This window comes from Syngnathus scovelli, chromosome 17, assembly GCF_024217435.2.
Source record: "Syngnathus scovelli strain Florida chromosome 17, RoL_Ssco_1.2, whole genome shotgun sequence".
NCBI lineage: Eukaryota > Metazoa > Chordata > Actinopteri > Syngnathiformes > Syngnathidae > Syngnathus > Syngnathus scovelli.
Genome location: NC_090863.1, coordinates 8,011,553 through 8,037,833, shown reverse-complemented (window position 1 = coordinate 8,037,833; position 26,281 = coordinate 8,011,553). Strand labels below are relative to the sequence as shown.

The window sequence follows — 26,281 nt, the reverse complement described above, 5'->3', positions numbered from 1 at the left end:
AAGCTTGTGACAGATGCTGTATTAAAATTACTTATTGACCTACCTCTGTTGTTTACCTAGATTATAGGCCTAGTAAAAAATTCCCACATTTCTTTACCAATTATATATTTTGGTAGGTTGAAGAGGAAGGTAGCTGCAGATCAGTGATGGTCTTGACCAGGAAGTGTTGGATGCTCTGCACATGATGAAGCGCAAATCAAATGGTGTAGGAAAGGAAAAAACTTTGGGGTTGAAATGTGCCAGTCCTGGAACTTTTGGATCAAACCTTACATCCAGGATGTACCTCGATTCTCGTCAACTGGCTCACCTGTGATTTTAATGTAGATAAATAATGGTGAGGCTGAATTTGTATCTCAAGCCAATGTGCACTCATCTGCTATTTCTGTAGGTGTCACTGGTCTATCAGGATAATTGAGATATTTCCCTTCACCCAATCTCCACAGTGCACAGCCCCCCATTTATGTGACCCACCCACCGACCCACCCGACACAGCATGCTCCAGAAGCCAGCTGTTGGCTTACTGCCACAGCACCATCTCATCGGGAGAAGGCGTGTCCCTTGCCCGGATTGCTCCGTGCGTGCGCCCCTTTGTCCTTTCTGGTGTTGCTCAGTCAGCGACACTCATGGCGGCTGCACCCGTCAGGCAGCGCCCCGGATCGGGGGGGACCCGTGCACAGCTCCCTCCCTGTTACTACGAAGGCTATCTGGAGAAGCGAGGACCCAAAGAACAGGTACGGGTTTCATGTTGGTGTTTCCTGCCAACTTCCTTATCATGCGGGGATGGGCGAGGCGAGTGAACGTTGATACCTGCGGGGATTTTTTTATGTCTTGTTTTACCACTTCACCGATATAGCGTTGCTTTCAGATCCGCTATTCAAGAAAACAATCGCTTAATTGTCTTCAGACGATTTGCTGAATGGATCACACATCCGGTGTGCTTTCGACGGAGAATGTTGTAGCCATAGTAACAGTCTTCTCCCTGATGTGTGCTTTCACTGTCTTTCAAGTTACATTGAAAATATTGACGCATAACTGAACAGGATGCGACTTATCCATTTATGCGTGGTGATGACATAAGGGGGGGATACCACCACCCACTCAGGGTCCCCCAGGCTCTCATTAAAATGGTTTTACTGCAGACCTAGGACTTGTCATTTGAGCCAGGCTCAGGTGCTGGCTAATGCAGTGGTCCGCTGACAGCAGCTGCTACCCACCCACCATTCTTCTTTTTGACAGGAAATTAGATACATTGATGAAGAAGAAGAAGAAAAAAAAACACTAAACAGATGTTATTTTTTGTATTTTTCTTTGTTGCAGGCTCCCAGGCGTCTGTGGACATCTCTGTGTGGGAATGCGTTGTATTTCTTCAATAATTCCAAGGACACTCATGTAAGTGATGTGGCAGGTGAAGTCTCTGAGATTTAATTTTTTTTCATGTGTGTGAATTGTATTGCAGTACGTAGAGAAGATGGACCTCAACGGGTTTGTGTCCCTGAAGGACGACTGTAGCCGGGATAGAAATTTAGAAGCAGCTAGACTCATCCTACGCATGAAGGACGGAGAAACCAGAATAACGGTAATGTCGCTTAGTTTACGCACATATTCAACATCCTTCTGGTGTGTGTTGCTTAGCAACACCTGAGGGCAGTATAATAAAGCCATAAATATACATAGAGATATAGAATTAGTCGTTCTTTGCAGTGGATAAAGAATATATCCTTTTATTATTTTATTTGTCTAGATGTGCTGCTCCCCCATTTTTGTTCAAACCTAATTATAACTCCGTAAAAGTTACTCTATATTTTTTCCCCAGACACCCAACCTGGAATCAAGGGAGCTGTGGAAGGGTTTCCTCTACTCTGTGATAGACGTAAATTTTTCCACTTGACACGTTTGTACAGCTCATCTATACATATTATTGCATATTTTAACATCTATTGTATTATAGTTGAATGTACCATCAAGCCTGACCTTGCTGCCGGGCCAGCTCCAGATGCTGAAGGAAGTTGTGGACAAAGAAAGGTCCAGGCGGAGAAACCGCACACCCACACGAGCACCTCCTTCACCTCTCTCTGTCCCTTTAGTCGGAGAGATCCCACCGTAGGTTTTCCCGAATGCACGTTACCTTGTGTTGGCAGTCGTAGGTGTGCTGTTGTGATATTGAATATCTGACGAATTAAATTCAGCTAATTCTTTTAACTCATTCACTACCATTGACAACTATAAACGTCAAACATTAATTTTAGCTGGGATGACACTGAGTGAGTTCAACAGGTCAGGAATATTTAGGCTGTGTTCAAAAATAATAATTCCAATTGTTTAATGGGTTGAACATATTTTTCATTAGTAAATCTTTTCCTGTAATGAGTCCCTGGACAAAAAAAAAAAAAAAAAAATTAATCATTGACCTAAAGCTCTGGCTGGTGTGTGTATAGTATTATTTATTATCGTGTGTGCAGGTGTTTCCGCCCAGTGTCACGAACCGAGGCTGAAGTCCTCTTAGAAAGGCACCCAGATTGTGGCAACATGTTGCTACGTCCCGGAAGAGACGGAATCTCATTGGCCGTCACCACACGACAAGACCTCAACGGGTAAACAACACAAGTGCCTTCCAATTTAAACATCTCGACGCCTCACATTTACCCTTTTGTGCTCCGTCCAGATCAGTTTTCAGACATTACCGAGTAACACAGAGGGACCAGGGTGGCTATGTGATTGATGTGGAAAATCCGGTATGTAAGTTCTGCATGAAATATTACAATATATATTTTTTGATCAAGTACAGTACACATGTCAAGAACATAATGTTTCCATTGGTCTGCAGATTCCCTGTGCAACCCTTCATGATGTCATTAATGCCCTTGTGGAGAAGACAGCTGGAACTCTTCAACCTTTTCTCCTCGAAGAACCTTATGAGGAGAACATTAGTGAGTTGATTATTTTTTGGCTTCCTGGTTCATACTTTCTCTGAGTAGCGTCATTGAATGTTTTCGCGTCCTCAGCATACGTTTCTGCCAACGACGAGAATGGAGAAATGGTTCTCCACACCGCCCCCACCAGCCCCCTGCCGAAGCCTCCCGCGCTGCCCCCGAAGCAAGGTTTGTCTCCGAGCACTTCTCAATGGAAACGGACAATCCAATGATTTACAAATTTTACAGTTGGTGTGGATCGTTGGCCCAGCAGCCCCCCGCCCCGCTCCCCTGCGCCGGACCGCCGCCTCCTAACATCTTCAGTGCCTGCCTCGCCCACCAACCCCATGAGACGACTCATCCTATCACCTTCCCCTCTTGCACAGTGTAAGAAGTTGTTTTCTGAGTTTGGTCATGTGACATTTGCAAGCTGCGTGGCGATTGGTTGTTACCTGAGCAACTGTGATGTTATTTTTACTTGGCAAAATGGCCGCATCCCGAGATGGGTAAATTCATATTCCACAAAAACAATATCAATCAGAATGATTCGAACTAGTGAGGCTGATGTTATTAAGAAAATCTTTGACTTGACTTCCCCTTTAAAGGAAGAGTTATGTGTCATCACTGAAAGAAGTGAAAGTGATTAGACAGGAATTGGAATTTGATCAAATACATTCTGACTTGGGGCGGCTCGGTGGAGCACTGGGTAGCACGTCCGCCTCACAGTTAGGAGGGTGCGGGTTCGATTCCACCTCCGGCCCTCCCTGTGTGGAGTTTGCATGTTCTCCCCGGGCCCGCGTGGGTTTTCTCCGGGCACTCCGGTTTCCTCCCACATTCCAAAAACATGCTTGGTAGGCCGATTGAAGACTCCAAATTGTCCCTAGGTGTGAGTGTGAGTGCGATTGGTTGTCTGTCTCTGTGTGCCCTGCGATTGGCTGGCAACCAGTTCAGGGTGTCCCCCGCCTACTGCCCGATGACGGCTGGGATAGGCTCCAGCACGCCCGCGACCCCCGTGGGGACTAAGCGGTTCAGAAAATGGATGGATGGATGGACATTCTGACTTGACTGGAAAAAATGTTCGAGTGACCATTGCGGGTTTCACTTTTCTTTTCACTTCCGTAACGAAAGGGCACGAACAAATACACAGAAAAGAGGATCAGTTCAATTGTGGGGTTGCTTTGCTAAATCTGATACATTATTGCAAAGAAATCTCAAGACTATCTGCTGTATTTTCATCCTCACTTGCTTTTTCGTTCCTCTTGTCAGCTCTCAACGAGGAGCTCAAAGTGAAGCTGGAGAAGAGACGAGCCAGTCAGGATTAATGAACGTGCCAAGCCCCTTTTCATCGCAGCTACGTATTCATCCTGTGCCTTGTCGGCGGAACACAAAAGGCTGCAGGCGGCAGCCGCCATTTCATCGTCGTCACAGGTGTTGATGTCGGACTTTTGTCAAGCTCAAGATTGGTGTAAGCACACTTGATACTTGAACCGCACAAAGTACTGTTTACTATCCCTGAGCAAAAAGTTTTGAACTCCAACTAACAATTAAGGAGAGCCAACTGAGCCTGGTGCTGTTTTTCTGAGCAATCTGTTTTGTGCTCAATTACTGGAGCTGCTAAGGGACATTTTTAACAAACAGTATTGATTCGAAAGATTCGTACAACAACCTGTGAGAACAGGAACTTAATTGTAATGGCCCATTTACAAATCCCAGTTCTGTTTCCTTTTTCTGTGCTGTTGTGTGAATGTGTGTGTGTGTGTGTTTGACTCACTACCAACTGTGACATGTCTAAAAATCCCAGGTGATTATCAATATAGCCATCTGAGTATTTATTCAATATCCTTAAAATCCAGCCTCTGATCAATGTATTACTACATGCTTCGTTGTGCTAGTAAGACAATTTAGCACACTAGTTGATGTGTCTTATTAGTTCAGATTTTTCCACTACCAGTGCCAATTTTGGCTTACCAATATGCAATTAAACCCAGCTAGGTTTACCACTAAGAACACGTTTGAACATTTATTTGATGTTCTTTGTATTCAGTTTGAGTTCCATGTACTACTATGCTCTTTGTTACCTACAAGGGCGCCACCTAATGGAATATTGGACTCCTCACTGTGCTGTAAACAAAACTACAGTCGTAGTAAAAATTTTATTAGAGCTGTAAGTGACCTTTTAGCTTTTTTGCAGTATCACACGAGTCGTCGACACACTCTGCCCTGTATCTGCATTTCAAAGCAACCTGGAAGTGTTTCTTATGTTTTTGTTAGATGTCAAAGGACATTAAAATATTTTGAATGGGAGGAACTTGCCCCCCCCCCCCCCCCCCCCACAAGTTGTTCAGGCGTTTATATTGACATTGACTGACCTGCAACAACAGAACAGTGAGGAAAAATATATGACTGATATATATTTTTTATCTCCCTCCGCCCCTTTTTTGTTGTTGATGTTGTTGTTGAATGTGTTGAATCCCCGTGAGAACTTTGTGATTAAATGTTAAAATAAATTTGAAGTACTGGTCACTTTTTTTGACACATGAACAATAAGAAGCAATACAATTGGGAAACAGTACAAAGGCAGAAAAGTTTATTATTTATTTTTATAAACACTTGGTTGTATTTTAAAATTATAAATAGACAAATGAATAAATAATTAACCTGTTCTGTTTGGTTTAATGGATGCGCTAGTCACCCGACCAATAGGGGGCAGCAATGTACTCAGCAACTTGCTCATTCGACTCAAGTAAGAACAAAAGAAGAAGAAAACGCCTCACCCTCTTATGCCTTATAAATGTCCACGAATGGACTGCAACATTGCTTATAAAATCTTTATGTCCGGATAAGTTTGTCTCGGGGCTCGTTGATGCTTCTCGGCCTAGTTAGCTTATTTAGGTCGCTAACAGAGAGAAGCACACAACACGTCGTCAAGCAGAGAACAAGTGCGAATTTGTGTGATTGTCGTGTGAAAATGTGTGCCAGCCCGACAGCAAATTATGAGGAGGAACTTTTGGGAATAAAAGAGAACAAGCTACTACTGGATGCTGTTTGCAAATAACTGAGATTTGTGCAACACACATCAGGTTTGTACACTAATTACGTTCACTTGCTCGGTAATTATTTTTTAGCGTTACAAAATACGCATGTTTGTATTTCAGTAGTACCTGGTCTGAACACAAATTAAATCCATCTATTTTGATCCATCTCAGGGTGCGGCCATTTTGGCTACTTGACGGGAAATGACATCACAGCTGCTCAGGTAATTCAGAATTCACCTGTTTTATGGGTTTGGTGATGTTCTTAAGATGAGCTGTAATTTTGCCAAAACATGAAGGAATAATGGTAATGTTAAAGTTTTATTACAAACTAAATTTGTATTTACTGTGTATGAGGTAAAATGTAATTGTCGGGATTTAAGCAACCCTCCTTCCCGACCTTATTTACAATTCTATAAATACCTTGCAGGAAATAACGTGTCTGATTCAACAATCCAAAAACAAGACACTCCTATCACTACACAATCAAGTCATGTTAGTCATTTTATTTGGTTAAGGCAAGGAGTTAATGCAGACAAAAGTATATACAGCTTTATTTTCATTCTTGAAATAAACACAAATCAACACAATACTTCTGTAACTGATCAAATTGGCATTGCGTCTTAAAATGATCAAAAAATAAGATTTTATTTAAAGAACAAATTTTACAGTTGACCACAAAGTGTCAGTTTCTCCCGTTTTTTTTTTTATGAAAGCTTCAACTCACTTTTCTTACCAGAACACTTGTGGATCTGAAGCTGCTGTTTACTCGAGAATCGTTTGGCACAAACGGTGCAAGGAAACGCTTTCTCTCCAGTGTGCGTTCTTTTGTGTCTTTTCAAATTAGATTTTTGAGAGAATCGTTGGCCACAAACAGAGCAGGCAAAAGGTCTTTCTCCACTATGTGTCAGTGAGTGCGTTGCTAAACCAGTCTTAAAACGGAATTTTTTATTACAAATTAAGCAGGCAAAAGGTTTTGCTCCACTGTGTAGTGTTTTGTGTTTACTTAAATTTGAAGTTGAAGAAAAACCTTTCCCGCAATCTGAGCACAAGTAAGGTTTCTCTCCAGTGTGTGTTCTTATGTGACACGTTAAGATTGACTTTACAGAGAATCTTTTACCGCAAAATGAGCAGACGAAAGGCTTTTCTCCCTTGTGCGTTTTGCTGTGAGGTAATAAAAGTGACGATGAAGTGAATCCTTTACCACAAACTGAGCAAATGTAAGGTTTTTCTCCAGTGTGTGTTCTCATGTGACATTTCAAATAAAACTTTGAGTGAAATTTTTTTCCACACTGAGAACATTCAAAGCGTTCAACTTCATCTTCATCATTGTCGTCGTCCTCATCGTAACAATAATCTTCATCTTTGTCATCATCATCGTCATAATAATCAGTGTCAGAATCGTCTGATGTGTTATCACGTATCTCTATCACTTCTCGTGATGTTCCCCAGTGGTCTGATTCATCTTCTGATATAATGTCTTGAGTTGAGCTTCTGATTGGAGACTCCGCCCCCCTGTTCTCTTCACGCTCACCATGGTCTCCAACTTCACTTTTTAAAATGACAGAGGTCTCCTCACTCTCAACATTGTCTCCAAGTTCACTTTTTAAAATGACAGAGGTCCATAACGACTTGTCTCTCTCCTCTTCCATCTTCATCTTGATGTGAACGGGCTCTTCCTCCTCCTCTTTAATTCGAAGAAAACCTGGCCCCTGTTTCCAAGGACACAGGTATTTTTCACGGACTCCTGCAGGATAAGCATACAAGCATTAAGTTTGGTTGAGTCAAATTCAAGGCTTTTTGTTTCTACAGTCGTTTCTCAACTAACGAATTTTTTTTGTTCAGACTGAAACTATTTGAAGATAAAGCCACCCCGAGACCATTCATCACCTCTATCTGTTCACACTACAACTTTTTTGGAGGACTTTGGTAGATTTATTACTGGACAACTCTACAAGGACTTAACTTGAGGACACTATTTTAGAAGTAAAAATTGTTTTTTTTATTATTATTATTACTCATTCTAGCGACACAAATGCATTACCCAGAAAGTGACAAACCTGTTGTGAGTCGCACAAGTACAACACGAAGCTCCTTGCAAACAACATCTGGCCGTTGATGTTGTTGCACGTTCTCCCCTTTTGTTCCACAAAAACTCTGCCCGTAGTCGGGTGTGGTTCTTGCAAACATTTTGTCACACAATAGTTTCAACACATTGCTAACCCAATATGTTGCTAACAAATACGCCTTTATGTTTGCAGCTAGCGAACTAAGTTAAACGAGAAGCTTCAGCGCGCATCGAGACGGGTTTATCTTAAATCAATTTCAATGAAATGTTGTGTTTAAGTACTAATTTGAGGATTTAATCCGTGTTTTACCAATCGTGGTAGAATTAGTGTGTCGCATTTTATCAGGCGTTACTTCCGCTTTTACTTCGGCATCCACATCCGGGTCACCGCGTCTTAAGGTGACAGTGTGTAGAATGTTTTGATTTATCTTCGGTGTTTATTAATTCTAAAAATCCAATATTAATTTTGATATCAAGAAAAAAAAATCAGGCAAAGAGGCGAAAACATTTGCATTTTATTTACATGCTTGAAATAAACAGTAATCAACATCACAAAAACATGATTCTTCTGTCACTGATCAAATTAGAATAACTTCTAAAAATCGTATTTTGAAAAACTTGATTCCATTATTTTATTAAAAACTGACAATTTTACAGTTGACCACAAGGTGTCAGTTTCTCCCGTTTTTTTTTTTTTTTATGAAAGCTTCAACTCACTTTTCTTACCAGAACACTTGTGCATCTGAAGCTGCTGTTTACTAGAGAATCTTTTGGCACAATTGATGCAAGGAAAAGCTTTTTCTCCAGTGTGCGTTCTTTGGTGTGTTTTCAAATTACAGTTTTGAGAGAATCGTTGGCCACAAACAGAGCAGACAAAAGCTTTTTCTCCACTATGTGTAAGTGAGTGCCTTGCTAAATGTCCCTTTGCATAGAAACTTTTACCACAAACTAAGCAAGCAAAAGGTTTTTCTCCACTATGTCTTTGTAAGTGCCTTTGTAAAGTTCCACTTGCAGAAAAGCATTTCCCGCAATCTGAGCAGGAAAAAGGTTTCTCTCCAGTGTGTGTTCTTGTGTGACTTATTAAAACTGTCCTTACAGAGAATCTTTTACCACAAACTGAGCAGATGAATGGTTTTTCTCCCGTGTGTGCTCTCATGTGAATCTTCAAATAACATTTGGAACGAACTTTTTTCCCACACTGAGAACATTCAAAGAGTTCATCATCGTCATCATCCTCATCATAACTGTCTTCATCTTTGTCATCAGCACCAACATGGCCACCATTGTCATTGTCAACAGAGTGGGATGATGTGTCATCACTTTGTACTTGTGATAGTCCCCAGTGGTCTGCATCACCTTCTATTTTCACATCACTCGAGGTGCTGCTCAGAGGCTCCGCCCCCCTGTTCTCCTCACTCTCACCATTGTCCCCGACTTCACTTTTGAAAATAACAAAGGTCAATAATGACTTGACCTCTTCCTCCTCCTCTCTTCTGTGAACAGGCTCCTCCTCCTCCTCCTCCTTTTTAATTGGAAGGAAATCTGACTCCTGCTTCCAAGGGCAAATATATTTTTCACCATCATCTGCAGGATAAGCAAATAAACATTTAGTTTGGTGCGCTCAAATTTCATGCTGTGAATTATTTATATGATAAATGATTAGAGAGAGAGAGAGAGAGAGAGAGAGAGAGAGAGAGAGAGAGACGTATAACGTGAGACTCCTTGCCAACAGCCTCCAGCCGTTGATGTTGTAGTTCGTTCTCCTCTTTTATTCCACAAAGTTCTTGCACGTACTCAGCTGTGGTTCTTGCAAACATTGTGTCCAATATGTTGCTAACAAATGCGTCTTTATGTTAGCGGATAGCTAAAGACGAGAAGCTTCCTCGCGCACCCAGACGAGTTTATCCTCTAGCCCTATTTCAGTAGGCAGAAGCGACAAGGTTGAGGATTCAACATGCTCATTACTATTTTGGACAAAAAAAAAAAAAGATCTGGTCTCGAGAAAGTGCTACTTGCGCATTTTGCATCATATTTTGCGGCAGCTTCGAAGTCACTTCCGTTTATACCACGGCATCCACATCCTTGGGCTCGTTCGGAAATTTATTCCGATGATCGTGCCTTCCCAGAGGTGTGTGAGAGATATAGTGCGCTCCGTTCCCATTCATTTACGAAAGTACAGTGTCGAGCGCCGAGTGCGCACACTGGCGCTCCGTTTTTGGTGCACTCTGAATTTCCAAACGGCAAAATTGAGCAACGCACTGACTCTCCAAACGATCGGAGTTGAAATAGTGCACACTCGGAACTAATTTCCGAACGCGCCCCTTAAAGGAACAGACGTTCAAACTTTTATTTTCCAGCATTCTATTCATTAATCACGGTGTACACACTTCTACGCGTGTTTACACGCGTAAACACTAAAAGTACAATTTAACAAATCAATGACATTTAATTAACAGGGGGAAAAGGCTTAAGCTGTTAAAAAAAATGTCAGAGGACTCCTTTCCTGTCTATAGTGCTACATAAAAAAATAACGGCGCAATGTCTGACATTGCAGCCAATTAATAGAGAGAACTGAGTTTGAATTGAAAGAGCTGAAAGCGAAATATTCTATTTCAGTCAGGATCAAATAGTTTCCAGCAAACTGGAATGCATTAGTTTTTCCAATGCAATTATGTAAGTTTATCAATTTGATTTTAAATATAAACTCAATTTCTCATGAAAGCTAAGCCTGAAATATGTCTGTCCTACTAACACAGTGCAGAGTTGTGAAAGCTGTACTCTCTCTCTCTCTCTCACGCCTGTTTGGGCTTGTTATGTTGAAAAGGTGCGGCCATAAACCAGCCAAGTGTAAACGCCTCCCCAGTTGATCCCAACTCGATTGCGCAAACGCCGTAGTAGTGTAGAGCCCAAGAATGTATGTAATTGTGTAGGGTTGATTTAAATAAGCGCATTCAGCATCTTTTATCGTCTTAACGCCTGGCTTAAGAAGACTGCGAGGAATAGACGCATCCTTAAACCGCGCCAGCAGCTTTACGCCGCATTTCCTTTCCAGTTCCAAAAGCCTTTCTACAAAAAAGGAATATCTGCTGCTTTTTAAACTAAGAGAAATCAAAACTTTTTGCAAGGATATTTTTGCTGCGTTGATTCTGGCAGGACAACGACGCGACGACGTAACAAGCTACCACAAGCTTCTTTTTTGTTTTCTTTTTTCCCCCCAAAATGATTATTTCGCCATTCAACACATTTTTTTTTCCAACTACCGAAAAGTTATTAGTAGAGTACATTTTGTAGTGTTTGACTAAAGTAAAACAGGTGGAAGGGGACTACTTCTTTTGTCCGTGGCGTTACAGGTAAGTGATTATTTTATTATGGACTGGTCACATGGTAGCAATGCCCGCTCCCTATAACAACTGTTGGGAGTTTGTTTGTTCTAAGACGGGGGTGTGTCCAGGTATAGGTCAGTCATTAACTTAGTAATGTTGACTGTGCACATCTACGGATCAATGCGCTCCCCTTATGCCGTTTTGGATGTGGGTCAACACAACAAACAGTGCATTGGATATTAATGCATATTAATAATCGGGTTATTTTTACAATTATGTCTGTAATAATCATATTTTTTAATCAAAATTCGAGTAATTGCACTGCCCTAATATCTGTGACTATCCCAGATACACAATTTCATACTCAAATGGGATTATAAATGGCCATGTTTGAAAATCACGGTAGTGCGTGTGAGGGGCGGGGCTTTGGCTAAACTCGTGTAGCCAGACGAGTACGTTCAAATCTTCACACAACTACTGTTGAAACTTTCCTTTCAGCGTTCTTTTTGATGCATATCATCATTAACAAACACGTGCTTCTGCTCATGCTTGGGAAAATCTTTCAGGAAATAATATGATTGACAAGGGTGTGTGTGTGTGTTCTGGCTTTGGCCTTAGGCGGAAAACATGCAAACTCTCTTATCAAACGTACATTCTCCGACATGCTGCAGCTCATCAGCTCTTGGCACCGACGCTAGCAAACACTCACCGAGCAGGTTGTCTTAATCAGTCAAGAAAGGCACAATAGCGAGACACCACAACAAGAACCAAGCCTGGCCTTGCACACTCCAAATGGAGTTGAATTCAAAACAGCACGATGCAGGAAACCAGGGTTACAAAAGCAGTGTTGCAAAAACGCCTCTTACGTGTCCTCCGAGTATTGCTTCAGTGTGTGTGAATCTTTTTTGTGTTGGTTTTGCACGAGAGCTGAAGTTGACACCCCGCTGAATGCTTTTCATGGCCCTGCATTAACATGACTATGCCATTGGCAGAATTACCGCCACTTTGCAGCCTTTCTTTCTTTCTTTGTCGTCCCTTCCCTTTGTTTGCAGGTTTTTCTGTTGATAATTTTTCAGGCCCTGTGTGACAAGATTTTGATGCCTGTATAACTTTGTATCTTTCACCCCTCCCCAGTTTGTCTCTGTGGTATCCATCTCACCATGGGCCGCCTACTGAGCGAAACCATCGAAGGGGCCGTTCACTTACTCCAAACGTCAGCGCTTCACAGATGACACTAGTTGCCTGTACTAGTGGATGACTCTTTAATTGCCCTTCGCACAAAGAAGCCATGCAGCCCCTGCTCTGTATCAGCGCGTTTCTGTTCCTCCCACTGGCCTTGATGCTGGACTCACCATTGGACCTCCCCCCCCGCAAATATGTGCCCTATCACAGTGAGTATTGTTTTGAAATTTGAATTGCAAGATTACAGTGGAGCCTCCGAAGCCAGATATGGTGCTTAATTTTTTTTTTTTCACAAACACTAACCAATAAATTAATGTGGTTGCTTTTCTGCTTCGTGCAGTAATCCCGTACTCGCTTGTGTCTCAGGCGGCAACATTCGTCTCTTTCACGAAGAGGGGGTGTCCAACTATAGCGTCATGCTTTTTCGAGAGGACATGAAGCTGCTGCTGCTGGGTGCCAGGGAGGCGCTTTTCGCCCTTGACCTCGAGGACATTTCCAAGAAACAAGCCTTTGTAAGAACTAGCGATGCAGCAATGGCCTCCTCTGTCTCGCTACATTGCTGGCATACTTTTTAGAACTTTCAGAACATTCAAGAAGACATTCTAAAAGACGCACAATCAACAAATGAAAATTAGCAACTCACAATCTGACTCGGGTATGATCTGTTGCAAAAAGAGTGACACAAAAAATATTTCCCACTTTTCTAAGGTGAAATGGGAGGTGACGCAAGAGCAAATGGATGACTGTCAAAACAAAGGAAGGGATCTTGAAGTGAGTTGGGATCCTTTTTTTTGTTATTTAAAATCAATAAAATGTGGAGCTACATAGTTGTTGCTTGTTTAAAAAAACAAAAAAACAGACAGAGTGCAAGAACTATATCAAGATTCTGCACAAGATGAAGGATAATAGGATGTACGTGTGCGGAACCAATGCGTTTGATCCCGAGTGCAACTACATGGTGAGCCCAATTCACGTTCTTGCTTTCTCGGGTTTTATGCCGAAGATCGACCGCAATTAAATCACATGATTGATTATCTCTGTAGTCCTATGCAAATGGAGAACTCACACTGGAGAAGACGGCCGAAGATGGTAAAGGGAAATGTCCTTTTAATCCTTTCCAAAAACATGCCTCCATCATGGTTGGTGAGTTGACGTTGCACGTGAATGGAAAGTAGAAAAAATATGTAATATTGAAGGACTTGTGTTTTTCATTATTGAAATTATAATTTTACGTCACTTCTCGTCTCCATAGCAACACTTCTAATAAGCATTATTATCAGTAAATGCAGATCTCCACCCAATGCTAATCGCTAAGCTAACACCAGAAAAATTGTTTGAGGGTGTACAGCAAAAAAATCATGCAAATCAAAATTTTGTGTGTTTTTGGCAGACAATGACTTGTACTCGGCCACTTCAATGAACTTCCTGGGCTCGGAGTTGGTCTTAATGCGCAGCTCTCCTCCCATTCGAACTGAGATAAAAACCTCCTGGCTCAATGGTGATGTGTGCTTGACCTTTTGGACACAATTTTTTGAAAGGATTCAGCTGCTGGAAACTAACATGTTTATTTTTCTTCTCCTTATGCTAGAGCCCAACTTTGTTTCTCTAGCTCAGATGCCAAAAAGCGACCAGGACAATGATGACAAGGTCTACTTGTTTTTCAGCGAAACGGCAGTTGAGTATGACTGCTACAAGAAACCGGTAGTGGTTTCTCGTGTAGCTCGTGTCTGCAAGGTGAAATTAAAAAAATAGATATATACTTCCTGTTTTGTTTCCTCACGACACTTTCACAACTTTATTTTCAACTGCTTTTGTCACGCAACTTGGTTTCTACATGTTTCCTTTACTTGGTTTTCTCCCTGCTTGAAATCACTGACAAAGATTGTTTTGAAAAGTGCTTTTGTTTTTGGTACAAGCAATTAATCGACAACAAATTGATTCTCAAATGATTCTCCTTGTCTTTTAATAACCAAGTCATTGTTTAGAGCTATTTTTAACTAAATCTTCTCAAAAGTTATTTCTTTAGTACTTTATGAAAGCAGACTGATTTATCTTTTGCGTTTAATAAAAAAAAAAAAGACATTAACATCTGCTTTTACTTTGGAAAACAATGACTCTATATCAAATATGTTTTATTTGAAATTGGTTAACTGTTTTTTTTTTTTAATCACTAAATAATTTTTAAAAAACGGTTAATAACAAGTAGTCTGGGAAATGTTTTTTTTTAAATACACAATGCAAATAAAATTGTATCCGATTAATCGATTCTAAAAATATTTGATAGTGACAACCCTTCAATTTCCACTTTTACTGCAAGTTGAAATGAATGGCTGCTAATGGAAAAGACTGTAGCCTTATGAGCTGTCTTTGTTTTCCCAGGGAGATAAAGGAGGACGGAGGACCTTGCAGAGAAAGTGGACATCCTTCCTGAAAGCCAGGCTGGAATGTCCTGTCCTGGGCTCGCAGCTGCCCAACATCATCCAAAATACATACCGCTGGTGTGACCCGCAGCAGCACTGGAATCACTGTTTATTCTACGCCATCTTCACCCCACAGTCGTATGTTTGATTCTTATCATCTTATCTAGAAAATGTTTGAGTTAAGTCTGCATTCACTGGAACGCAGGCAGCTTTCTCATTTTCTGCGTGTTTGTGTTTCAGCGATACGTCCGACCTGTCTGCAGTGTGTGCGTACAACATATCTGACATCAACCGAGTGTTTGCGGAGGGGCAGTTCAAGACGCTGGTCCCTGTGGAATCCTCCTTCATTTGGGCGCCGTACAGCGGGGAGGTCCCTGACCCTCGACCTGGATCTGTGAGTGTTTACGTGCTGTAGATTAGTCCTTCAAAGAATGTTTTATCAGCATTTTTTCCCCCCCCCATTCCAGTGTCAAACTCTGTCTCTGGACCTCCCGGACCAAACCCTTCACTTCATCAAAGATAGGCCTTTAATGGATGACATTATTCAGCCAAAAGGCGAGAAACCTCTACTAGAGAGAAGAGGAGCCGCCTTTACGAGCATTGTGGTCAACCAAGTGCAAGCAACGGATGGCCACGATTACCATGTGATGTTCATAGGCACAGGTATGTGCAAACATTGTCTCTTGGTTTTACAAGAAAAAACAATAACTTAATGACAATTGTATTTATTTGATCTGTTTTTAGAGGACGGCGCCCTTGTCAAAGCAGTAAATTACGACGGCGAGATGTTCATCATTGAGCAAGTTCAGCTTTTCCAATCCCGCGAGGCAGTTAAGATCCTGCGCTTTTCCGACGTCACGGTAACAACATACAGTCCTCGTCGTTCGCCGTTTATTGCTGGGGTGTCAAACTCGTTTTTTTTCGCGGGCCGCATTGCAGTCATAGCTTCTTTCGGAGGGCCATTATGAAATAAATGTATGAGCACCTCAAACCAAAGCTACAAAACAAACTGACAAATAACTCGTTTTCAAATCAGATGAGTAAAAACTGGTCAAATATTAAAAAAAAAAAGAAGATATTATTAAAATTGAAGACAATTTGGAATTCTAGTAATGACACACGAATTTGATGCACAATTTGTCTTGCCTGTGGTCTATTGTGTCGAAATGCACTCACCTCAATCACCATTTACAGAAGCAACTATACGCGGGCTCCGACTTGGGAGTAGCACAGGTGCCTCTCGCCACCTGTGAGAGATCTTTATCTTGTTTGGATTGTATTCTGGCAAGAGATCCCTACTGCGGATGGGATACAGATGCTGGGAGTTGCGTCGCCCTTTCCAGTACACAGAGGTAGACATTTTTCCTCCTTGTAAAGAATATTATGAATATAAACTAAGTGGAATGGTTGTGATTTGATTTAGGCAGCTAATCCAGAGTGTGAGGGAAGGGAACGCCTCTCTTTGTCCAACAGCTGGTGAGTTCTTTTTTTTTTTTCTTAAGGGTCAAATTAAAGTTGCCGTTTGTCCCAGTTTCACGATTAGTGACATTGTGTTGATGTATTTTTTTACGTTTTGTTTTCAGATCCTGCCCATGTTGTTAACCATTTTTTCTCGCCTGGTGGGAGTGTGAAACTTTTCTGCCATTCATCGTCAAACTTGGCAACAACCAACTGGGAGCAAGACGGTCACCTTGTGGTTTCTTCAAGCCGCCATCAGATCCTACAAGACGGACTCATCATTCTCAACGCCTCGGACTCCGACGCCGGCCGCTACCGCTGCCTGTCGGTGGAGCGCTCCAAAATTGACGAGTACGCCGCCACTGTGGCGGAGTATCAGCTCAGCTTGAAAGGAGAACCGAGAGCGCCTCAAGCTCGGACGGAAGGTCCCTCTGTGGTCGGACTGCAGGTTGTCGTCGGGCTTCTGGTTGTTTCTCTGGTGGCTCTTTTGGCCTGGAATTTTTACAAAGGCCATCTACCTCTTCCCTGGAACTGCAGCAAAAAGAATAGGGGAAAAGCCTACGAGACAAATGGGCAGGAGGACGGAGGCCCACTGTGAGATGAGATTTTGTAAGATGGTGTGTGTTGGGTTGTATTTTGTAATGTTTAGTCTTGAGGCTTGAACCACTAGCCTCCATGTTTTCATTTAAAATTGATCCTTGAAAACCTCAAACAGAACCCAGGGTCTGTTTTGTGGTGTGATCATCTGACTTGGCTGGTTGGGTTAAGATGGAGGGATAGAGGACAGCTGGAGCAAGGAAATGGGAAAGAGGGGTTGAGTAACCATGGGAGGGAAATGAGAACAATGGTGACATCACCCGTATAAACAACAGTAATGGTTCCATTGTGATAACATCATGTTGGCATAATAGGACTATTAGTGATGTTTATAAGTTGCATCTTAAGTAAATTGGCGCCTGGCCATGTAGTGCTAGACCTGAAGGATAGAACCTGCATGCTCAAATGTTGATTTACGGTGATGCTGGGGATTATTGCGCAATTGAAAATGGATGGCTGCATGGATATCAAGCTAGTTAAGGATTTTGCTTGTGTCTGCCAACATTGGCTGCTACCGCTGCCACTGTTAAGAAAATCAGCTCAGCCCGAAAGGCAATCCTGAATTACCTCAAGGGGAAGGGGAAAGGGAAACGGAAGGCCTCTCGGCGGTCAGACTGCAGGTTGTCATCTGGCCCATGAGTTGTTTCCTTTTTGCCTGGAATTTTTACAACGGCCATCTTTTCTGTGGAACTTTAGCAACGTCCGGATAAAATGGAAAATCCTTCGAGGAAATTTTGGCTTAGAGAAAGACTGTTGCCGCTGGGACCTGGACACTCAGAACCCCACCCAGACTTTAACATTTGCGTCATTTTATTTTTTGTTAGCCAGATTTTTTAACTTCTAACAGATGTGCCAGTTAATTGTTTTGTCTGTAGACTCTCCTTGAGCTAGAATGAATCATAAATCGAGGTGAGTGACCTTGTTGGATTTTTTTTTCGTCCTGGGAGTGTTAAAAAAAATTAGTTAAAAATAAATAAATAAATAAATGTGTCAGAGGCACTAGAATAACCACTTTAATTTTTGTAATTCAATGTATACAAAATAGAAAAAAAAAAAAAAAATGGGATGTAAAAAGGAAAGCAGATTTTTTTTTTTTTTTTATGGAGCAGACTGAATTAACAAACACTTTTACAGATTTGTAGAACCCTAACTACCCTGAAATGAGAGGTTGGGCTTAAGAACATTAAAATGAAGGTGCATGAGCTTCACCTCCTGTAGCGGTACCTCTTGAAATGGAACCACAGCTGAAAGATCCCGTTCGCAAACTGACAACGAAAGCCGTGTCGGTGTGAATACTCCCACTCTCTGTTCACTATCTTAAAGGCGATGTCCTCATATGGTGGACCGGCATGGAACCTTAGGATCCCAAAGTCCTTGTTGTCAGGACTGGGCTCAAGGAAGTACTGAGGTGTGGAACGCTTGTTTATCAGGTCCGGGTAGAAAATATTAAACTTATAGCCCTGGACGATCTTGGGTGGAGGGTTGTCAAAGTCGTAATGGGTTTGGTTGTATTTGTTCCACTCAAAACCGGTATGGACCCTGTTGAAGAAGCGGGGTTTTCTGGGTCGGTATTTGTCTGCCCACAGGTACATCTTGCCCGACACGGGAATCTCCACGCTGAACTGGGCCTCGTCGTTGCCCATTCCCTCTTTGGCTCGACGCACGAAGACATCCTCGGCGCTCTCGGTGGCGTCACCTAGTGGAGAGATGCAGAGATGCTCAACAATATGCCATACAAAAAATGTAAAAAACTGTCGACTTGGATTTGAACCCTCGATTCTGACTCAAGCGGTTCACAACGTTATTACTCAACACGATCGCCTTAATCTCATACCTGTGACCTGCAGCTGTCGGCGTGCCAACTGCAGCCTATGCGCGTCCTCCTCAGGAGTGATGGTGTGCGTGTCCAGTGGCAGCTCAGACGACGTGAGTAGCGTGGGACTGTAGCGACCCGAATCATACTCTGCCTGGCTCTGCTGAATCAGATCCTCCTCCGTCAACACCGCCTCCTCGCCCTTCTCGTCGTCCTTTTTCCCCCCGCTTTCTCCTCCTTCCTCTTTTCGGTCACCGGGTTCCGCAGTAGATGTGGACGGGCCGTCATCTCCTGCTTTGTTTTGGGACGAGGGCGAAGACGAGCGGTCGGGCCCTTCTGAGGTTGAAGCTCCTGATCGGCCTGCCACTCTATTGTCACTTTTAAGGGGGGGAAAAAGATGTTCAATTGGAAAAGTGGTTCTGCCAAAAACTATGCATCAAAAATATTTTCAAGTAAAAGTCGAACAGGATGAATTCTGCTGGGACTCAGAAGATTCCACAGCATTGTTTTTTTTTGTTCACTTACATGTCGTCGCTCCTCGGCTCTTCCTTAATGATGGGGAACAACGGTTCGCTGTCTACGCCTTGCTCCTGCTTCAGTTTGAACAACTTCTGACGCAACACATCCTGGTGTCGCTCTCTCAACCTGTCACACAGATTGTGATGTTACACACCAATTGTGAAAGACAAAAAAAAATTATGTTATACATACCTGGCTCTAGCCATGTAAACTCGGACTTGCTGAAGCAGACTCTCCCAGTAGCCGATGTCGAGGTTGGACCCTCCGGCTCGAATCTTGGTCTCTATGTTGAGATGTAGAGCCTGCAGCTGGCTGTACGTCTTCCCTTTGAATACAGTCTGGACGTCGCTGCTCACCGCTGTGTTGATCCCATCCCGGCGGTCACCTGAGGATCATTCAAACAAAAGGCGAGTGAATTTCTCTTTCTATGCTGTAACCTGTCAAACTATAACGTGAACATTCGGAAATGACGTACCTGGTCCCTTCCCGGAAGCCTCCAGTTTTCTCAGTTTGCTGATTTCATCCTCGGTGATGGTGGTCATGTCTCTCCAGAAATCCACATTCTTGCCTTGTTCCAATTCCATATAAACCTGAGGAGTACAGCAAGACTCACGTCAACAGTTCTGAAAGTGGCAGCAAAATTAAATATTATGTATTTCATCGACCTCTAGTCTACTCAAGTGTAACCACAGCACTGACCTTGATATCCTCCAGAAGGTCATCCATGTCTGTGACCGTCAGCCCATTGAGGAAGGTGTACGGTTCATGCATCTCAACAGCCAGATCGTCATCTTCGGCACTGATGTACTTTGCCAACAGATCGATAGGTTTCGCACGGCCGTCGCGGATTCTTATCTTAGACCTGGACACAAATGTTTACATTTTTAGACTCCAAAAAAAGCATATTCCTGGCATCTTTGCTTCACTACATGCCGTAGTTTGGCTTGATGAAGATGGAAGTTGTCCTCCTGCTCGGCCCAGGTCTTGAAATGCTCCGCTTCTTTCTCCCTTTGCAGCATCTCCAGTTCTGTCTCCCTCATTGCTTTCTCTCGCTCACGTTCCAAACGCAGCTGCTTTACCTACGACAAATTCAGATGCACACCGATTCGATCGTTAAGTCGCTCATTACGAGCAACAGGAGATAATGCGAGATGATTTGGGCATTGGAACCGGAGGGTCCCGGTTTCTAAATCATTCAGTTTGCACAAACCAACCTTCTGAAGTTCTCTGCGATTCTCCTCCTGGATGCGTTTGTTTCTCTCCTTAAGATCTTTCTCCCCGAGGTGGCCGATACCTTTTTTATCCAAAGCCTGACAAAATACAAACAAGACAGTGTATAAGATATTTAAGGCAATTTAGAAAATGTGATCTAATCAAACGTCCTCAGCTTCCAAACATACCTTTTGCCATTTGAATGTGCCCAGTAGGTTATTATCACCAAAAGGGTTGTCTGCATTGGTGTATCCCATGTACTCTTCACTCCAACCCATCTTTTCTCTCCTCTTCTTTTCCTTTGTCTCTTTTTTAGCCAACCTCCTGGCCCGCTTCTCTTCTGGTGTCTCCAGAGCCTTCATCATCTCCTTCTGTTTTTTCTTGTCTTCCTTGTCTTTAATGGTCCTGCTCTCCCGATCAGAGCCCGAGCTTTCTGAGGAGTCGGCCGAACTGGACTGAGGTCTCCCTCGGTTTCTGCTTTTGATGCTCTTCTCATGCTCCCTTTCACTACTCTTATTTCTTTTATCTTTTTCTGATTTCCTCTCTCGATCTCGCTCTTGCTGTCTCTGTCTGTCTCTACTGGGGCTTCTTCGTCTTCCACGCTCTCTTTCAGTGCTTCCGCCCGAGGAGCATGAAGAAGACTGTTCCTTCCTTCTCTCTTGAGACGTTACTTTTCGGATCTGCATGGTTCTTCTCCCTCTCTCTCGGGGATAATCTGAATCAGGACTGAGGTAAAACATATGATTCAATAAACATGCTGCGTGTTTTGAAAAGTCATTCTGGAAACGTTCTTGTAACTGACAATTTCCCGTAACTATACATTAAGAAAATAAAACACTGAACATTACAGGGTGTTTCTTGCATGCAGATTAACCTTGTCAAGAAAAGGAGGTGATAACTATTGATATGAAATCAATATCTGGACGTAGCATCCGTACCTGGACGATCTGTCCTTAGATTTACTCCTGACACGTTGCTTTCTTTGCCTCCTGTCGGTCTCTGAACCACTACGAGAACTTGATCGATCCCGATGTTGAGGCCGACGTCGGTCTGGTGAGCTGCTGCCGCGGCTATCGGATCGTACATGACCCCGAGCGGATCGTTTTGGGTCTGCACATTGAGAACGATTCGTCCGTCTTTCGGGAGATTTTGATCTGCTTACTCTCGATCTGTTTGGTTGGTCTCGGCTCGGACTTCTGGACATGGAGCGAGAACGTCGTCTTGATTTCGGTCCCATCACGAACTTTGCGTCCACGCAGGGTCCTGAGATGATTTTGTCGCGTACATTGTACGTCATACACCAGCTGTTTTTCTTTTTCCAGAATCTGTAATAGTTATGCTGTCACATCAATATTTAACATTAGAAATTAAAATAATGCGTGATATAATTACCCTAATATATGCTACAGTGTAAATATGTTGTGGAAAACATTTTACTCAGGCAAAACAGGGGCAGCTAAATAAAGGAGGTACTTTCTGTAATTATGGCGCAAGAAAAATATGTCACACAAGGCTCGATTATTATAAATGAAAATTGAAACGTTGACCGGTGTTTACACCAATAAACCCCTGAAATCAAACACTCACCACACCATCACTTTATTAAATAAAAATTATTTCATTGGAAAAAATAGGTCAGCGCAGCTTTTCAGAAACGCAAACAAGGCTCGCGTTCGCGTTACTTCCTGTAACTGGTGAATGTAGTTCTATCCATTACACCCTAGGTATAAAAGTACATATAATATGAGGCATTTGTTACACAATTTTAATGTATTTTATTGATGGAATGTTACATCGTGTTTCATTGGCATTTTTGTTCGGATTTCCCCCCGTTTTTATCCTAGACGGCAATGTTTACAAACAAAAACTGGACTACAAATCCCAGAGCAGCCCGTTGCACAATTGGCTGTTTTCAGGGGAGAAAGGACTTCTTTTCAACAACATTCTTCGCTCTGTTCACATGCCATAAAGGTTTTGGGCGTTAATTAGGAGCTTATAATCGGCCGTGGCGTGTCTTGTTAGACCAGTTACGCTTCCCCCTGTTACCAGCGCGTTAGAATCTATTCGCGACAAGGTAAAAAAAAAAAAAAAAAAAAATCGACTCCATCTGGTTGTGAGGTAGTCTTCTTTAGCTAGCTTATTTAGCCAGAAGCTACCAGTAGATTTACGGCTTAGATCCGCGGCGACTTTTCTAAGGTAGACCACCTACAGCTTTGGTTACTCGGCGGCCACGATGATGTGGTTAGTTTACGCCAGTGAGCGAGTGGACGCTAAATAATTGATCCGATTTTGGTATCAAACACAACCCGCGTTCGATCCCAGTTCGCTTTGGCCTGTTTTCATTGTATCCTCACATTGGTAGTATCGGGTTGTTCGACCAGTGTGTGCGGCGTCAAATTTAGCTGCGTTGCCGTCAACAAACGAGTCAGCAGCTGTCGATTGGGGAGATAAGTTGAGGGAAGCCAAGTGTCAAGTATGGCGCAGCACGATTGCTCTCACGTCGCTAGTTCACAGAAAGCGCTCATGCTGGAAATGAAGAGCCTCCAAGAGGAACCCGTCGAGGGCTTTAAAATAACGCTGGTGGACGAGGCAGACATGTACAACTGGGAAGTGGCCATTTTCGGACCCCCTAATACACATTATGAGGGGGGCTATTTCAAGGTAAAACTCATTATGCTGTGGATAGGAAACATAACGTGACGTAACATATTGGTGGTGTTTTACGTTCTAGGCCCGGATCAAGTTCCCCATGGACTACCCATATTCTCCACCTTCCTTCAGATTCCTCACCAAGATGTGGCATCCCAACATCTATGAGGTGAGTCAACAGTACAGTAGTCATCATGGAAATTTACCAGCATAGTGAAACTCCGAGATCTTCTTAGTGTTATAAATTGCCAAAAAAAAAAAAAAAAATCATTGAGCCAAGTTATCAAAAGTGGATTGTATGTAATTGACAGTACAAATTCTCAAGTACATTTCTGAGTTTTCTGAAGGAACAGATTCTTATACCAGTCTAGTATCTGTAGTTCCGCTTAAGTACAGAATGTGAGTACTTTTGCCACCTCTATTCAAGCAGTCTCTGCTGGTCACATGTCAATCATCAATAATCCGTCCCTCCTCTTTCAGAATGGAGATGTATGTATTTCTATATTGCACCCACCAGTAGATGACCCGCAAAGTGGAGAACTGCCTTCAGAGAGATGGAATCCCACTCAGAATGTCAGGTTAGCATGAATTGTCATTATCTGGTTACTGCCTTTGACTCAGACCCTTATATCACATGACAGTTGTCTTCAGAGGAGTCCGTTCTCAAGAGACGAACGTTGACGCCATATTTGGCGATTCGACACCATCTGTGAAAAATGATCTCTGTCTCTCAGCTAGCATCTTCTGTTTACCTCCACAATACAGTGAAGCCTCCAAAGTTAAACAAGTCTAAATAAAGTCTAATCAAATCTTCCAGAGTACAGAGTGAAAAATAAAAAATAGCACGCTTGTTACTGTAAATTAACTTGTTAAAAAATGACAATCCTCTCTTGAAGCAAATTAAATGAGGAAATGTGGACCCCCTCCCCTACTCGCTTGCAACAAGAGAGTGCAGTTGATTCAGTTTCACTCTCAACTAGTTAGTTGAAGGAACAAAATGACATCAGCTATGGGCCAAATCAACACAGATCGCATGGCACAATGAAACAGCATCCAGTATAAAATATATATATTTGTTATAAAATGGCTTGCATGCTCTTTACAGTTCCGATATCATGTCATGTTTCAGTTATATTTTGTCAAGCTCTAATGTCGTGACCCTCTTTTGTGCTTTCAGAACCATTTTGCTCAGTGTGATCTCACTGCTGAATGAGCCAAACACCTTCTCTCCTGCCAACGTGGATGCCTCCGTCATGTACCGCAAATGGAGGGACAGCAAGGGCAAGGATCGGGAATATGTCGAGATCATTAGGTGAACAGCTACACGTGCAACAAACTTGAAAGTGGCTAGATGCTGAATTCAAAGTATTTTTAGATTACCTGATTAATAGAGAGCTGTGTCATCACCAAATTAAGAAATGTAAATAAGAGACATGTAATGTAAATATTTTGACTCTAACACAGACCATTAATAAATTATGATTGTTGAATGTCTCCTGCAGAAAACAAGTGTTGGCCACCAAGGTTGAGGCGGAACGCGACGGGGTTCAGGTACCCACCACGCTGGCCGAGTACTGTGTCCGCACACGCGCCCCACCTCCCGACGAGGGGTCCGATCTCTTCTATGACTATTATTATGACGACGACGACGTCGAGGACGGAGACGGTGACTGCTGCTATGACGAAGACGACTCAGGCAACGAAGAGTCGTGACATGCCTTTCCCGCAGCGTGACCAATCTTTGGTGACATGCGACGACCCCACTTTTACTGCCCGGGTCGTCCGAGAGGTCTGAGGTTTGCAAGTGAGAAATATTTGACACCTCCTGTTTGTAAACCAATGAAACAAGATGATTTTACCTTAGCTTGCGCGCTCTTTGTTAAAGCTGAATTGATGGGCTCATGTGGATTTGCACCAGCAAAAAAAAAAAATTTCTTTTGACCTGAAATCAGAGAGGCCAACTTAAATAGTGCTTCTTTGACTGCTAAAAGGTCAAATGGGGGTGATGCCACTTTGCACTGATGCAAACACTTACAAATCATTCACTTCACAATTTCTTTCGTTGTTACTAATTTCCCTAACCAGTTCTGTTTTTGCTTACCGGTATTAAGTCTCAGCAACTTCCTGGAGTGGTGAACTACGAAAAAAAAAAAAGGGATGGGACTTTACTCAAACATCATCTGCATGCCAGAATTTTTTTTTTTTTTTTCTTCTGGAAATTTTTTAGCAAATGGTGATCTTCTTACAGCTTTGATAACAAGTGTGTGCCATTACAAAGAGTAGTGGAAAAAAGTGGACTGCCGGCTGGGTCAAAATGCTGTTCACCAGTTTTACTTTAAAAAAAAGATCTTTGCTGCATCTCCTCTGGTTTCCATCGGGTGTGTTTTGTCGATTTGATTGCGGGATTACGATATTGTTAAAGATAGCGAAACGTTGACTATCGTTTCTGAGGGAGGACAGTACTTGCTCATCAGAATTGTTTCTCCTCAGGTTTGATGCCTGACTAAACAAAACCTTTTTCGTTCTTTTAAATTCCCCTGCAATGTATGCTGTTGTATTCTCGTCTTTATTTTATGCTTCTTGCAAGCAATATTAGACTTTTTCTATATGGTTAGACCTAATGCCTGCAACTTTCACTTGAGAATGTTTTATGTGACGAGATTAGGCTTGACAACTAAACGTGTGTAGAAAATGTGTCAGAGAAATGGTGTTGCAGTATCTGTCTGGGTTTCAAAAGATTTTCAGCCTTGGAAGTGAAAAAGAACAATTCCACCACCATTTTATTTTACTGTTATGTGTTAGTAGTGAGTTAAGTATTTTGATATATTTTTAGTGTTGGTGTGTTTACTCGTGGGTATTTTTCGTCACCAGTATTGATTGTTTCATCTGCTCTAATTGGACTTCACTGGATTTCTCAGGATTATTCAATTACATTCGACATAGAGGGTCGTTTTCAGAGTGTCAGACCTTGACGGATATGCACATGTAGCTGTACGGATGATGATCACCCTGTTTTCTTCACCTGTTTATTTTTGAATTTTTGGCTATTTAAAAATAAAGATTTATTGGAACAAAATCTACGTGGTATAAAGTGACACT

At 42.4% G+C, this 26,281-nt stretch overlaps 6 protein-coding genes across 8 annotated transcripts; 3 read left to right on the top strand and 3 right to left on the bottom strand.

The window, feature by feature from the left end:
• Positions 1 to 2: 2 nt before the first annotated feature.
• On the top strand, positions 3 to 5,422 carry stap2a (signal transducing adaptor family member 2a). The gene is made up of 11 exons (XM_049747868.1): positions 3 to 731; positions 1,318 to 1,389; positions 1,457 to 1,576; positions 1,814 to 1,870; positions 1,949 to 2,100; positions 2,460 to 2,591; positions 2,663 to 2,732; positions 2,825 to 2,927; positions 3,003 to 3,098; positions 3,159 to 3,296; positions 4,176 to 5,422. Exons 1-11 carry the CDS (start codon positions 624 to 626, stop codon positions 4,229 to 4,231), a joined length of 1,104 nt encoding a protein of 367 aa, XP_049603825.1. The 5' UTR covers positions 3 to 623; the 3' UTR covers positions 4,232 to 5,422.
• Positions 5,423 to 5,686: 264 nt separating this feature from the next.
• Positions 5,687 to 17,907, top strand: sema4e (semaphorin 4e). 3 transcript variants are annotated; one of them, XM_049747749.2, is made up of 16 exons: positions 5,687 to 5,989; positions 6,116 to 6,165; positions 12,467 to 12,723; positions 12,881 to 13,026; positions 13,223 to 13,285; positions 13,374 to 13,472; positions 13,558 to 13,657; positions 13,905 to 14,012; positions 14,103 to 14,248; positions 14,894 to 15,072; positions 15,175 to 15,328; positions 15,402 to 15,597; positions 15,679 to 15,794; positions 16,129 to 16,286; positions 16,358 to 16,410; positions 16,518 to 17,907. In XM_049747749.2, exons 3-16 carry the CDS (start codon positions 12,621 to 12,623, stop codon positions 16,988 to 16,990), a joined length of 2,094 nt encoding a protein of 697 aa, XP_049603706.1. In that variant the 5' UTR covers positions 5,687 to 5,989; positions 6,116 to 6,165; positions 12,467 to 12,620; the 3' UTR covers positions 16,991 to 17,907. The 3 variants fall into 3 exon arrangements, with proteins under 3 accessions (XP_049603706.1, XP_049603707.1, XP_049603705.1); XM_049747750.2 differs by lacking the exons at positions 5,687 to 5,989; positions 6,116 to 6,165 and adding an exon at positions 10,853 to 11,359 and having other exon boundaries at positions 14,103 to 14,188; XM_049747748.2 differs by lacking the exons at positions 5,687 to 5,989; positions 6,116 to 6,165 and adding an exon at positions 10,854 to 11,359.
• On the bottom strand, positions 6,465 to 8,379 carry LOC125985211 (oocyte zinc finger protein XlCOF22). Its single transcript, XM_049747854.2, has 2 exons — positions 8,002 to 8,379; positions 6,465 to 7,688 (listed from the first exon to the last, which is right to left on the bottom strand). Exons 1-2 carry the CDS (start codon positions 8,129 to 8,131, stop codon positions 6,649 to 6,651), a joined length of 1,170 nt encoding a protein of 389 aa, XP_049603811.1. The 5' UTR covers positions 8,132 to 8,379; the 3' UTR covers positions 6,465 to 6,648.
• LOC125985229 (oocyte zinc finger protein XlCOF20) lies at positions 8,503 to 10,379 on the bottom strand. The gene is made up of 2 exons (XM_049747896.2): positions 9,736 to 10,379; positions 8,503 to 9,593 (listed from the first exon to the last, which is right to left on the bottom strand). The coding sequence occupies exons 1-2, from the start codon at positions 9,824 to 9,826 to the stop codon at positions 8,707 to 8,709; spliced, it is 978 nt and encodes a 325-aa protein (XP_049603853.1). The 5' UTR covers positions 9,827 to 10,379; the 3' UTR covers positions 8,503 to 8,706.
• Positions 17,908 to 17,979: 72 nt separating the features above from the next.
• cactin lies at positions 17,980 to 21,845 on the bottom strand. Its single transcript, XM_049747729.1, has 10 exons — positions 21,472 to 21,845; positions 20,722 to 21,259; positions 20,536 to 20,631; positions 20,255 to 20,400; positions 20,021 to 20,183; positions 19,797 to 19,911; positions 19,514 to 19,706; positions 19,328 to 19,447; positions 18,824 to 19,179; positions 17,980 to 18,685 (listed from the first exon to the last, which is right to left on the bottom strand). Exons 1-10 carry the CDS (start codon positions 21,828 to 21,830, stop codon positions 18,195 to 18,197), a joined length of 2,577 nt encoding a protein of 858 aa, XP_049603686.1. The 5' UTR covers positions 21,831 to 21,845; the 3' UTR covers positions 17,980 to 18,194.
• A 593-nt stretch (positions 21,846 to 22,438) lies between these two features.
• LOC125985248 (ubiquitin-conjugating enzyme E2 R1) lies at positions 22,439 to 26,258 on the top strand. The gene is made up of 5 exons (XM_049747919.2): positions 22,439 to 23,194; positions 23,265 to 23,351; positions 23,663 to 23,760; positions 24,360 to 24,494; positions 24,685 to 26,258. Exons 1-5 carry the CDS (start codon positions 23,009 to 23,011, stop codon positions 24,893 to 24,895), a joined length of 717 nt encoding a protein of 238 aa, XP_049603876.1. The 5' UTR covers positions 22,439 to 23,008; the 3' UTR covers positions 24,896 to 26,258.
• Positions 26,259 to 26,281: the final 23 nt, after the last annotated feature.